This window comes from Electrophorus electricus, chromosome 12 (genome assembly GCF_041902795.1).
Source record: "Electrophorus electricus isolate QZ-2024a chromosome 12, ASM4190279v1, whole genome shotgun sequence".
NCBI classification, from domain to species: Eukaryota; Metazoa; Chordata; class Actinopteri; order Gymnotiformes; family Gymnotidae; genus Electrophorus; species Electrophorus electricus.
This window is the reverse complement of record NC_137508.1, coordinates 13,926,327-13,936,953: the sequence shown is the minus strand read 5'-3', so window position 1 is coordinate 13,936,953 and position 10,627 is coordinate 13,926,327. Positions and strand designations below refer to the sequence as shown.

The window sequence follows — 10,627 nt, the reverse complement described above, 5'->3', positions numbered from 1 at the left end:
TTAGAGTGTTGAAACCTTTCTCACGTGATGTAGAAGTGACCGGGAACAGGGCGGACGTTTAGTGGGACGCTCTGCCTTAGCAACCTGCGTTAGAAACGTCCCCTTCAGCAGACCTGTCTGACGGGTGTTACATTGAACGGATCACACACAGTAAGGTACTTTGGTTATCCCACTTTAATGAATTAAAAAATAAAGCAATACGAATGTCTAATTTTCTAGTGTTAGTTAAATTACTACAAACTAACCCCAATGTAACACGGGCTACTGTAGGCTAATTGTATAATAGCCTACTGGCAAACAGAGTGGGTTACTTTGCGTTACACAATGCGGTCATACTTTGCATGAAACTTTTCTTTGAAATGCACTGCACAGGTTTGGGCCGTCAGAGCATGGAAATTGCGAAATTTGCATTGGAACTGAGCATCTACGACATGGGCCTGCACATTTCTAGGTTAACTGGAACGTTAGAAAGAATCGGGTTTTTTATGCTGCATTTTAATTTTTTCAAAGATTATTTGAACAGACATCATTCCTTTAGATTTTAGGTAATCTCACTGTTCAGAATCACTGTCATTGACTAACTATGAGCCAAATTTCGAGAGTGAAATGCCTGACATTTTAACATTCGAATGTTCTTTTTTTCTCTTTTTTTCAGTGCAGCCTGAGGCATGCCCCTATCAGGAAGGCAAAGGTTGAGCTCTTTTGACCTCCGGCGCGAGCAGAAGGAATTCCTGCTGGGTGTGGAGAGTGCGCACAGAGCTGACATCCAGACCTACAGCTCAGGGCACCTGGGTCCCAGCTGCTTCTCTCCCCAGCTGCTGTTGTCCCGGCCCGTCAAGCCCATCTGGGAAGGGTCCAAGGGCCCATGCAAGCCGTCACCACCCTCTTGTCTCCGGGAAAGGAAGATGACAGAAGTTCACGTGGAAGAGATGACGGACGCCTTGTATAGCTTCACCATGTCCACAACGCTACAGGAGCCACAAACTCAAGCAGGGGCCAGGGGGCCAGTGGGGGGCCACCCATCGAAGGCCACGGAGCTGGCGCAGCAGCAGACAAGGGCGGCCCCGGATGCGATGGAGCTCTTTCCGGTGAAGCCAGGTCCATCCGGCATGGAGACGGAGCAGAGACCCTTGGCCACGCCCAGCCGGAGAGACGAACTGCGGCTGAGGCGGCTCTTCGACAGGCAGGTCCTGAGGACGCGGGACCTGGCGGCCAGGAAGAGCACGAGCGTCGAGGAGCCTGCCAGGAGGCACGAGCGCAGGCTCCAGCAGGTAAGCACGTCCTGCTGCCTCTGCAGTTGGGGTGGGATTCGCTTAGCCTGGGAACAACCCTCCTGCGTCTCATGAGCTTTCGCAGTACTCCGCTCCTCAGATTCAGTCTGACATCACCCTAGCCGGAACATATCACTCAGGCCAAACACCAAACATGGTGTTTTGATGATATATGGAGGCTGGTTTCGCTGATGATGGCAACTAAACACAAAAACACAGGAAAGTCCAAGAAAGAAAATATACAAATGGTCAAAGACCTTGATCCTGATGTAAATGCTACATACATATGCACAAACAGTTTACTGTGAGGTGGGATGCCTGACTAAATACAGGGGGCAGTACAAGGTGGAAGTTTGTGAGATTCAAAATTATTAGTACCAGGCTTAAACTGCACTGCAAAACAAATCAAGGCCTTTTTAAACCTTTTTAAAGCCTTTTTTTGGCTGTTGCTGGTGGGGGGGGTGTTTGTTTTTGGTTTTTTTTTTATTCATTTTGATTAGATAAATGTGCAGCAAGCCATCATATTCGTTAACTATACAAGTGTAGGTTTCAGTCCTGGCCAAATGGCTGTGGCTCAGTGCACAAAGGAAGCAGAAAGGTGCTGATGTAAACTTGCCGCTGAGGACGCTGTTTGTGCGTATGTGTCAGGAGCTGAGTCGTCTCGCCGCCCACAGGGGCCCTGTCAGCGAACGCCTTTCCGCCTTCAGCCGCGTCTTCAGTGACGTCTGTGACGACACACCCGCTTTCTCCGGAGCCCTCCGAGAGATCAAGGTGAGAAACTGTGAGACGCTGTTAACACCCCACACGGTGCCTAGCCACTGATAAGCAGGTCTCGCCAAGCAGACTCGTACCCTCATACCAAGCTTCATTGTCGGTTGTATGTCCCTTGAATCATTTAAACCAATAGCGACGGCTTTAAGTAGTACTGCTTATGTAAGTGATGATGCTGCCAGTTGATCTTTTAGCTACCAAACCAGTAATACGTGAAAGTTCTTAACTTCAGAACGTAAATTTAGCATTAATATAGGCAACTGCTCTGAGTTATTTTCCCTTCTATTCAGACAGAGTATGAGTTGTACCTGGACTCAGTTCTCTCCAACCAGTCATCCCTCCACGATATGGTGAGGGCCTTGCATTTCATATTCTGAATCTCGAAGGAACATTTGTAAATAAGGAGTTTGATCAGTTTAATTTACCAGGAATTTTCTGCCGTGAAAGGCATTTTTTGATATTGCAGTAGAAGATGGCTTTAGATAATAATACAAGACTGTGGCCAAAGACAATAAACACATTATGTGTGACAGCAAATGCAAAAGCTTGTTATGGAAGCTTCTGGGCAGTTCATATTAAGGCCTTTAGACACTTAGTTTTGTGAAATAGGCAAAAACACATGGAGTTTAAACTCTGGTTTCATTTTTCTTACCAAAGACTTGTATTTTCCATATTATGTACAGAATATTCATAATGTAGTTGCATGGCAGCTCTATATAAAATAGAAAACCTTTCAAAATAGGTTTTTCATTTTTATAATGAATCAATTGTGTGTGTGTGTGTGTGTGTGTGTGTGTGTGTGTGTGTGTGTGCTCACACGTGCATGTGTGCGTTTAGTCTGCTTTTGATCCCCTTAAAGACTTCCTAAAAACAACTAAGTTAGACGAAGCAACACAGCAAGTGTGCTCACTGGAGGAGAAGGCCAGGGCAGCTCTGCAGGAAAATGACAGGTATCATTTAAGGATTCTTTTCATACCGAAATTACATGGGAGAATCTCCCATGTTGCTCAGAGTGTTTATATGAAAAACACTTCTTTTCCATCCAGAGTCAGAACAGAGTATGAAGAAGCTCAAGCCAGAACCTTGGAAAGCCAAACAGAAGAAAGGTACAAAGCTCTAGGAGTTCTCCAACTCACCAGCTGCTCCAACTAAACAGGAGCTTGAGGAAGCTCAAAGTCTTTGAGGGCTTTCACCACATACACCATGCTGACGCCTCACGGAGTCTTTTCAAGCCACTCCAATTTCAGACTCTGATATTAAAATCAATATTTCCTCGACATGTATCATGCAGAATCGGTGTGTGACATATCTGGGGTGTTTGGCTTGTTGCTTCTTCCAACATGACAACACAAAAGCACACAGTAACAGAAGAGCACAGATTATGCAACCAGTTGCAACCAGTTTTACCGTTAATTCAGCGTCACTGGTTCGTGTGAACACATCACTATATTAATATTTTTCATTTGTGGAACTGGCTGGTAAGTTATTTTGTGCTTCAGTATGGCCTGGTGTCATGAAAAAATTAATCCATTATCTGTGCCAGAAAAAAACTTCAGCAGATCATATTTACAACCAAAATGTTAATTTCAGGATTTTTTGTTAAATTAACAGTATTCTATGTCGCTTCACAGAAGTGTCATTTGTTAGTGAAGCTGGTTAAGAGTAATGAATGACCCCAACTAGAGAAATTGGCTGTGAATGCCACAATATCATATTAACAACACGAAATTAACTACTTAAGTTTCCCTTTTTGTGAACACCCCGTGATCTTTATGATTTATTTTCTTTTAGTTTTGCTTGTTGAATATGATTTATTGTTGAATGCAATACCTATGCAGCCCAGCAGGGGCCAGCAGTCGCTGGGAATCGCCGCTCTCGAGTGATTTTTATACCAGAACTCTGAACTAAACGAGAACTTTGTATAGAACTTTACTTTCGAATCCATGAGTGCGTTTTTCCTTATGAATCAGGGTGTTGTCCTACCAGTAACCCCCAAAAGGTAAAACATTTCAATTCCAGGTAAAGCTAAATTCAAGGATACGTTTGTAAATAAGACCGGGAATTTGTCAATTTGTCAAAATGAAATGCTAGTTTTTGATGTTGTAACAGCAGAAATGTACAGAAAACAATCACAAAAGACTCTGGCATTTTATATGTTTGACAATGGAAGCAAAACTGATTACATGTCAAATTTTATTAAATTACTTAGAAGGTGATATTTTAATTTGATGTCCATGAGCAATACCATTCCCATCCGGTAGGTGGTCACTGGTATGGGAACCACTTCTCTGGAGTTGAGATTATATATATTTTGGAATTACTGTAGAACTTTTTATTAGAGCTTTACATTCAAAACTAAATGTGCTTATTTTTATGAGTCAGGAGGTCAGAAGGCCCTCATCTTGGCCAGTCCGGCCTCACGGCCGTTGATGTAGAGAACCCAGATCTGAACCAGAATGAGGCCACCATCTCCTCAGTCGCTCAGCTGGAGCCCATGAGACATCAGGTGTGGAGAGTCTGGAAGGAGGTGCAGGAGCTGCAGAAGGAGATCAGAGAGACGATGGTGTCCACGGTAACTACCAACGCTATGGAAGGGTGCATCAGGGACACAAAGGTGCCGCCCCTTTTTTTGCATTCAACACCCCAGCAGAGTATAATGTTATATTCTGTTCAGTATGAACAGAGTTCATGGCTAATGGTGCATGGTGTAAGATTAAATGCAGAAGTGTCTGTTTCTGTGTCCAGGCAGAAATCATGCGTCTCATAGCCTCAAATGAGCATCTCAGGAGTGCCAACAAGGCAAGATATACAAAACATCCTATTTTAAGCTTGATCTAAGCTACTCTGTCAATATGTATAAATAATAGACATTGTCAATTCCATATCAAACTCATAAGGAGTTCTGATTTAATTTTCAACTGTTAACCAGAAATGTGAGTCATGTGGATCAAAGTGTATCGGTTCGTTCTTTTGAAGGCTCTTGAACAAAACATCTTGACAGTGATGAACAGAGCAAAAGTCAGCGAGGAGACGAAAGTGTATGTATCATCTTAGTGGACTTTTACTGTCATCTTCATACATCCCAGGAAAGACCACAGAACACTGTTGCTCTTTTTCAGGCAGGCTTCACAGAAGATATGGAGCATGCTGAATGGAGACCATTAGACTAATCCATTAATAAAGTCTACAGCCTTCTGAACTCGTCTCAGTGTTCCGTTCTCTTACCGTCTGCTGGTAAAAATGTTTTAGTGACTGTGTGGATATTTATGGTTACCAGACAACCCATTTATATTTATATTACATTTATATTTACATTTATGGCATTTAACAGACTCTTTTATCCAGAGCGACTTACAAAAGTTCTCATTTAAGGGCACCCCCAACAACCCCCTTGTAGGCTGTCTTGTCACTTGCATCTCTCTCTCACTCTCTCTCTGTCTCTGTCTCTCTCTCGTTCATCTCCTCTTGTCTATCCAGCCAGACTTCTGGCCTAGGGACCTTATTTTGGGGGGGGATTTATCCAGTGATCTCTCATCCATTCCCCAGTCGTGGGACCTGGTCCCCTCAACAGGTTTTCTAATCAGCTACAGTGTCATTAAGTCACACATAAACAGCATCTGAAACAGTGTCTGAGTCAAACAGGGTTGCACACAGATGTGACACACATCATTTGTTGACCACAGTGTGAGAGGACAGGCAGCACTTTCTGACTGTGATGCGTGCAGCTCACTGCTAAATTGTATTGTTTACTATCTCTGTGCCTGCCTTTTAAGTTACATATTATATGTTTTCTGTACACTGGAAAATAGAATGTGACGAGTTGTGTAGGATACATCCCTACTGTGGCAGAGGGTACAAAGTTGTCTTCAGTAGAAGATAAAGCCTATCAGTACTGAATGACCTGACCAGCAGGGGGTGGGGGGGTGGGGGTGTGAAGAGCTCTGACTAATGCCCTATGCAGCTGTGGATGTACTTGTTGATCTTCAACTTTACTGGAGCTGATAAATCTGCCCTTTGGCCGTCTCCTGGGTTTGCTAGTTTATGCACTTCATATATTTAACCACTAGGTGTACGCCCAAGATTTGGCAATACACTGCAGTAATCCAACCCATGGAATTTGTATGATCTTATAATAACATCCATACAACATGGTCCTTTAAAACTCTTCCAGTCCAGGTTATTTTTACATCACACCTCAACTCTGTTTCAAAAAATCATTATAAATATGTTTTTCAGTTGAGCTAAACGGATTTGTTGTGGTTTGCTTCAGAATGCTTGTACCAAGTGTTGAGCTGTGAAATGGAGATGATAGGATTAAGTTGTTCCCCAGAAAAATGCAAAGTATTCTCAGCGAAAAGCAGGAAGGTCAGAGAAGTGCCGAGTGGATTGAAAGGAGGCGTGTGGCCCTCTGGCACCCGCTCTTTCTCTCCCGCCCTCAACTGTGCCCTTTGACCTTAGCCCCAGCCCGTGCCTCGCTGTCTACTTGATCCAATCAGGGGTCAAAGTCCCATCCACGAAACACTATCACCAGCAGGCTGTTCGTGCAGCTCGGCATGACTCCTTTCACTCCACCGACGCGCTTTCCTCAGGACGTGCTTCCACCCACGCGGCTACACACCAACGCCATGACGTTTGCCCACTGTGCACTCCTGCTGCTCTTCTGCCTGTCCACAGGCCTGGTTGCCATGCTGATCCCATCAGCCTCTGCCCAGGATGTGCCTGCTGACTCCGAGTCTGCGGGCCCTGACGAGCCACACGCCGAGCCCCCAGCTGAGGCTCAGACCCAGGAGGACGAGACGGACTGGGGGTTTGGGTCCATCAGGGACAGCTTCCAGGCAGTCAACAATTACTTCGACTCTGTGGTGGAGCTCATGGGGGGCCGCAACGGTGTGTGCCAGTACCGCTGCAGATACGGTAAGGACCACGGCACCTCGTTTAGTCCTATATCCACAATATATCTCACACCCTCCATTCCTCCTAAAAAAGCAGCATTACAAATGGCTGAAATAAAAATTGTACTATTCTACTATTCTTGCGATACTCTTGGCAAGTCAGAGTAAGTTCTGATGTTGGCATACAGTTTCTATGAGCAGTATAGATTTGCTTTCCATGGATCTCACTTCTCTCGCACCCTTAACACACATCATGCTGAGAAATCTGGGCCTTTGAGGCACATTATGGTAAAGTATCATCTTGATTTAATCAGCGTTCTGTCCGTTCATTCCATTAGTACTGGATGGCCACTGTTAACTAAAAGGTTTACTTGAATAGAATGAACAGGGTAGCATAACAAAGTAGAGTGGTATGGTTTCATATGGACAAAGTTCAACCATTGCTGATAGATTTTCATTCACTGCACTACTTTGTATCCAACTGGGAATAGAGATACTTTGCTTATACATCTTTGCTTATCCAGTCTGATTGATACGTGCAATAGAGTGCACAGATCTAATCTTGCGTGTGCTACTACAAGAGACAGACTGCTGTTTACAACCCCACATGCCACTACAAAGTTTATCAGTCATTTTCATGGAGAACTTAAATGTAGAAGTCTATACAAGTGCTTTGCTCCTGATTTTGTGTAACCCTGGCATGCCATTGACTGTCTGTCAGGCAAAGCACCCCAGGCTCGCCCCAGCTATCAGATGCCTGAGCCCAACGGCTGCACTTCCTCGCTGCTCGGTTTCCAGGTACCAGACAGTGTATGTGTCTCTTCATCCACCACTAACACAGGCTAATACTTGGCATCCTTCCATTTTCACTGTAGAGTACTGTGTAGAGTACTGTAGGGCAGTGGTAGCTCAGTGGTTAAGGTACTTGACTAGTAATCAGAAGGTTGCCAGTTTAAGCCCCACTGCTGCCAAGTAACCACTGTTGGGCCCCTAGGCAAGACCCTTAACCCTCCAAATTGTACTCAGTCATAATTGTAAGTCATTTTGAATAAAAGTGTCAGCTAAATGCCATAAATGTAGAGTACGCCATCTTTTGCTCCTTTTCTTTTGTTTTCAATAACAACATACTGAAGATTAAAGTTTTAATTGTGTTTTAGCTATTGTCACAAATATTTACACATGTACACACGTTCTCCCTATGTACTTTTGGCTAAATAAAAAAGTCAAATCACTATTTATTCAAAACCTCTTACTTACCTCTTACTTACCTCTTACTTTTTTACTGGTTATGAACTTTTTAAAACTTAAATATAGCATTGATAAAATATAGCACAGAAATAGTGGAACCTTAGAGAATAAATGAAAATTGACCTTGAATTTGAAGGAAATAGATACTCCTTGGTGAAGTCCTGTGACTTTAACCTTGACTGTTTTAACCCCTTATACTCTGTGGACCTGCCAGTGTCTCCAGTCTCCTTCATGATGGAAACCTTTCTAAGTTTCACTGTAGTTACTGAGCAATTCACTTTTGATTAACAAAAGCAATTAACTACCTAACCGATTAGCTATGTAATAAGTCTGGAGTTTGAGATGATGAAAACTGACATGTACTAATTCTATGTAACGTTCCACAACAGTTGGACATGGGCATCCCTGCCATGACCAAGTGCTGTAACCAGCTGGACATATGCTATGACACCTGTGGCTCCAACAAGTATCGCTGTGACACCAAGTTCCGCTGGTGCCTCCACAGCATCTGCGGCGACCTCAAGAAGAGCCTGGGCTTTGTGTCAAAGGTTGAAGGTAAGGAGTGTTCTGATGTGTGCACCCACCACTCACCCATGCACTCAAGACATGATAGGAGTGCCCTAGTCTCCATGATAGGAGTGCCCTAGTCTCCATGATAGGAGTGCCCTAGTCTCCATGATAGGAGTGCCCTAGTCTCCATGATAGGAGTGCCCTAGTCTCCATGATAGGAGTGCCCTAGTCTCCATGATAGGAGTGCCCTAGTCTCCATGATAGGAGTGCCCTAGTCTCCATGATAGGAGTGCCCTAGTCTCCATGATAGGAGTGCCCTAGTCTCCATGATTGGTGTGTCCTAGTCTCCATGATAGGAGTGCCCTAGTCTCCATGATAGGTGTGTCCTAGTCTGGAGCATAGGGATCTCCTAGTCTCCATGATGTGTGTCCTAGTCTGGAGCATAGGGATCTCCTAGTCTCCATGATGTGTCCTAGTCTGGAGCATAGGGATCTCCTAGTCTCCATGATAGGTGTGTCCTAGTCTGGAGCATAGGGATCTCCTAGTCTCCATGATAGGTGTGTCCTAGTCTGGAGCATAGGGATCTCCTAGTCTCCATGATGTGTGTCCTAGTCTGGAGCATAGGGATCTCCTAGTCTCCATGATGTGTCCTAGTCTGGAGCATAGGGATCTCCTAGTCTCCATGATAGGTGTGTCCTAGTCTGGAGCATAGGGATCTCCTAGTCTCCATGATAGGTGTGTCCTAGTCTGGAGCATAGGGATCTCCTAGTCTCCATGATAGGTGTGTCCTAGTCTGGAGCATAGGGATCTCCTAGTCTCCATGATAGGTGTGTCCTAGTCTGGAGCATAGGGATCTCCTAGTCTCCATGATGTGTGTCCTAGTCTGGAGCATAGGGATCTCCTAGTCTCCAGGCGTTTGCGATAACATACTCTATTAGTGTAGCATCAATGATAGAGAGCCCATTTTTATATTATGTGTTATGCCATTCCATTTTACTGCACTCTGAGATGTTGTGCTATCTGAACACAAGAGCTTATCTGTGCTTTCCTCTTACTTTCGCTTATGCTGACGTTCACTTTGCTTCTTGCTTATCGTAACTGGCGTGAAAAGTAACTTGGAATGATGGAATCATGTAATGAATATTATCTTGGCTTTTTAGCACAGGACAAATTGTGACTCCTCCCTTTCTCTCTCCCTGTCAGCTTGTGAGATGTTTGCAGACACCATGTACAACACCGTGTGGACCCTGGGCTGCAGGCCCTTCATGAACAGCCAGAGGGCAGCATGCATCTGTGAGGGAGAAGAGAAGGATGAGCTGTGAGAAGGATGAGCTCCCGCCAACCACGGTGACACAACGCCGCCAAACACCCTCAGAGTCGACTGGCAAGGGCTTGGTGGACAGTGGAGAATCAGTTTTCAAACCGGTGCCTTCTTTTAGGAATTAAGACCGAAGTGCTCAAATCCCAGAGTTCTTACTCATGGTTCTACTCCATGGTATGTAGTTACAAGGTTTACCTATAGGATATAGGATATCTATAGGTATGTCATGGTTCTGTGGGAAGAGGGTATTTCTGTTGTACTCCTACTGAGCTCCTGTTTTTATGTGTCTGTTCCTAGCCAAATTCACACTGACTGGAGGAACCCGTCACTGTGCAATTTTTAGTGTGCCACATAAAAATATAAGAGACTAATATTTTGGTCTCAGCCAGATTTATTTTTCAAATGAGTAGGCAAATGACTCCGAAACCAGCTTTCTAAGGTGGAATAAATGCTCTGGAGCGATTCCTAGAGCAAAGGGCAACTGTGGTTGAAGATCTCATTTAAACCTGTGTCAGTTCTCTCAACTGTGTGTGCTATAAACTTGTAATTTATTAAAATGTCTTTCAAATTAAGTTCAAGAGTTATCTTATTTTCTCTAAGATGAATTAACATGA

The 10,627-nt window shown here is 44.2% G+C and overlaps 2 protein-coding genes across 11 annotated transcripts; both read left to right on the top strand.

Moving 5' to 3' along the window:
* On the top strand, nucleotides 1-5,257 carry LOC113585917 (uncharacterized protein C6orf118). 9 transcript variants are annotated; one of them, XM_081724779.1, is made up of 11 exons: nucleotides 66-155; nucleotides 373-545; nucleotides 661-1,271; nucleotides 1,920-2,042; nucleotides 2,333-2,392; nucleotides 2,880-2,992; nucleotides 3,089-3,148; nucleotides 4,425-4,656; nucleotides 4,788-4,841; nucleotides 5,019-5,080; nucleotides 5,162-5,234. In XM_081724779.1, the coding sequence occupies exons 3-11, from the start codon at nucleotides 669-671 to the stop codon at nucleotides 5,205-5,207; spliced, it is 1,353 nt and encodes a 450-aa protein (XP_081580905.1). In that variant the 5' UTR covers nucleotides 66-155; nucleotides 373-545; nucleotides 661-668; the 3' UTR covers nucleotides 5,208-5,234. The 9 variants fall into 9 exon arrangements, with proteins under 9 accessions (XP_081580908.1, XP_081580907.1, XP_081580909.1 ...); XM_081724777.1 differs by having other exon boundaries at nucleotides 67-155; nucleotides 656-1,271; XM_081724782.1 differs by lacking the exon at nucleotides 373-545 and having other exon boundaries at nucleotides 1-155; nucleotides 656-1,271; nucleotides 4,425-4,614; nucleotides 5,166-5,257.
* A 776-nt stretch (nucleotides 5,258-6,033) lies between these two features.
* On the top strand, nucleotides 6,034-10,574 carry pla2g12b (phospholipase A2, group XIIB). Of its 2 annotated transcripts, none has more exons than XM_081725034.1 (4): nucleotides 6,034-6,956; nucleotides 7,656-7,732; nucleotides 8,572-8,737; nucleotides 9,896-10,574. In XM_081725034.1, the coding sequence occupies exons 1-4, from the start codon at nucleotides 6,596-6,598 to the stop codon at nucleotides 10,012-10,014; spliced, it is 723 nt and encodes a 240-aa protein (XP_081581160.1). In that variant the 5' UTR covers nucleotides 6,034-6,595; the 3' UTR covers nucleotides 10,015-10,574. The 2 variants fall into 2 exon arrangements, with proteins under 2 accessions (XP_081581160.1, XP_026879457.1); XM_027023656.2 differs by having other exon boundaries at nucleotides 6,037-6,956; nucleotides 7,656-7,744.
* Nucleotides 10,575-10,627: the final 53 nt, after the last annotated feature.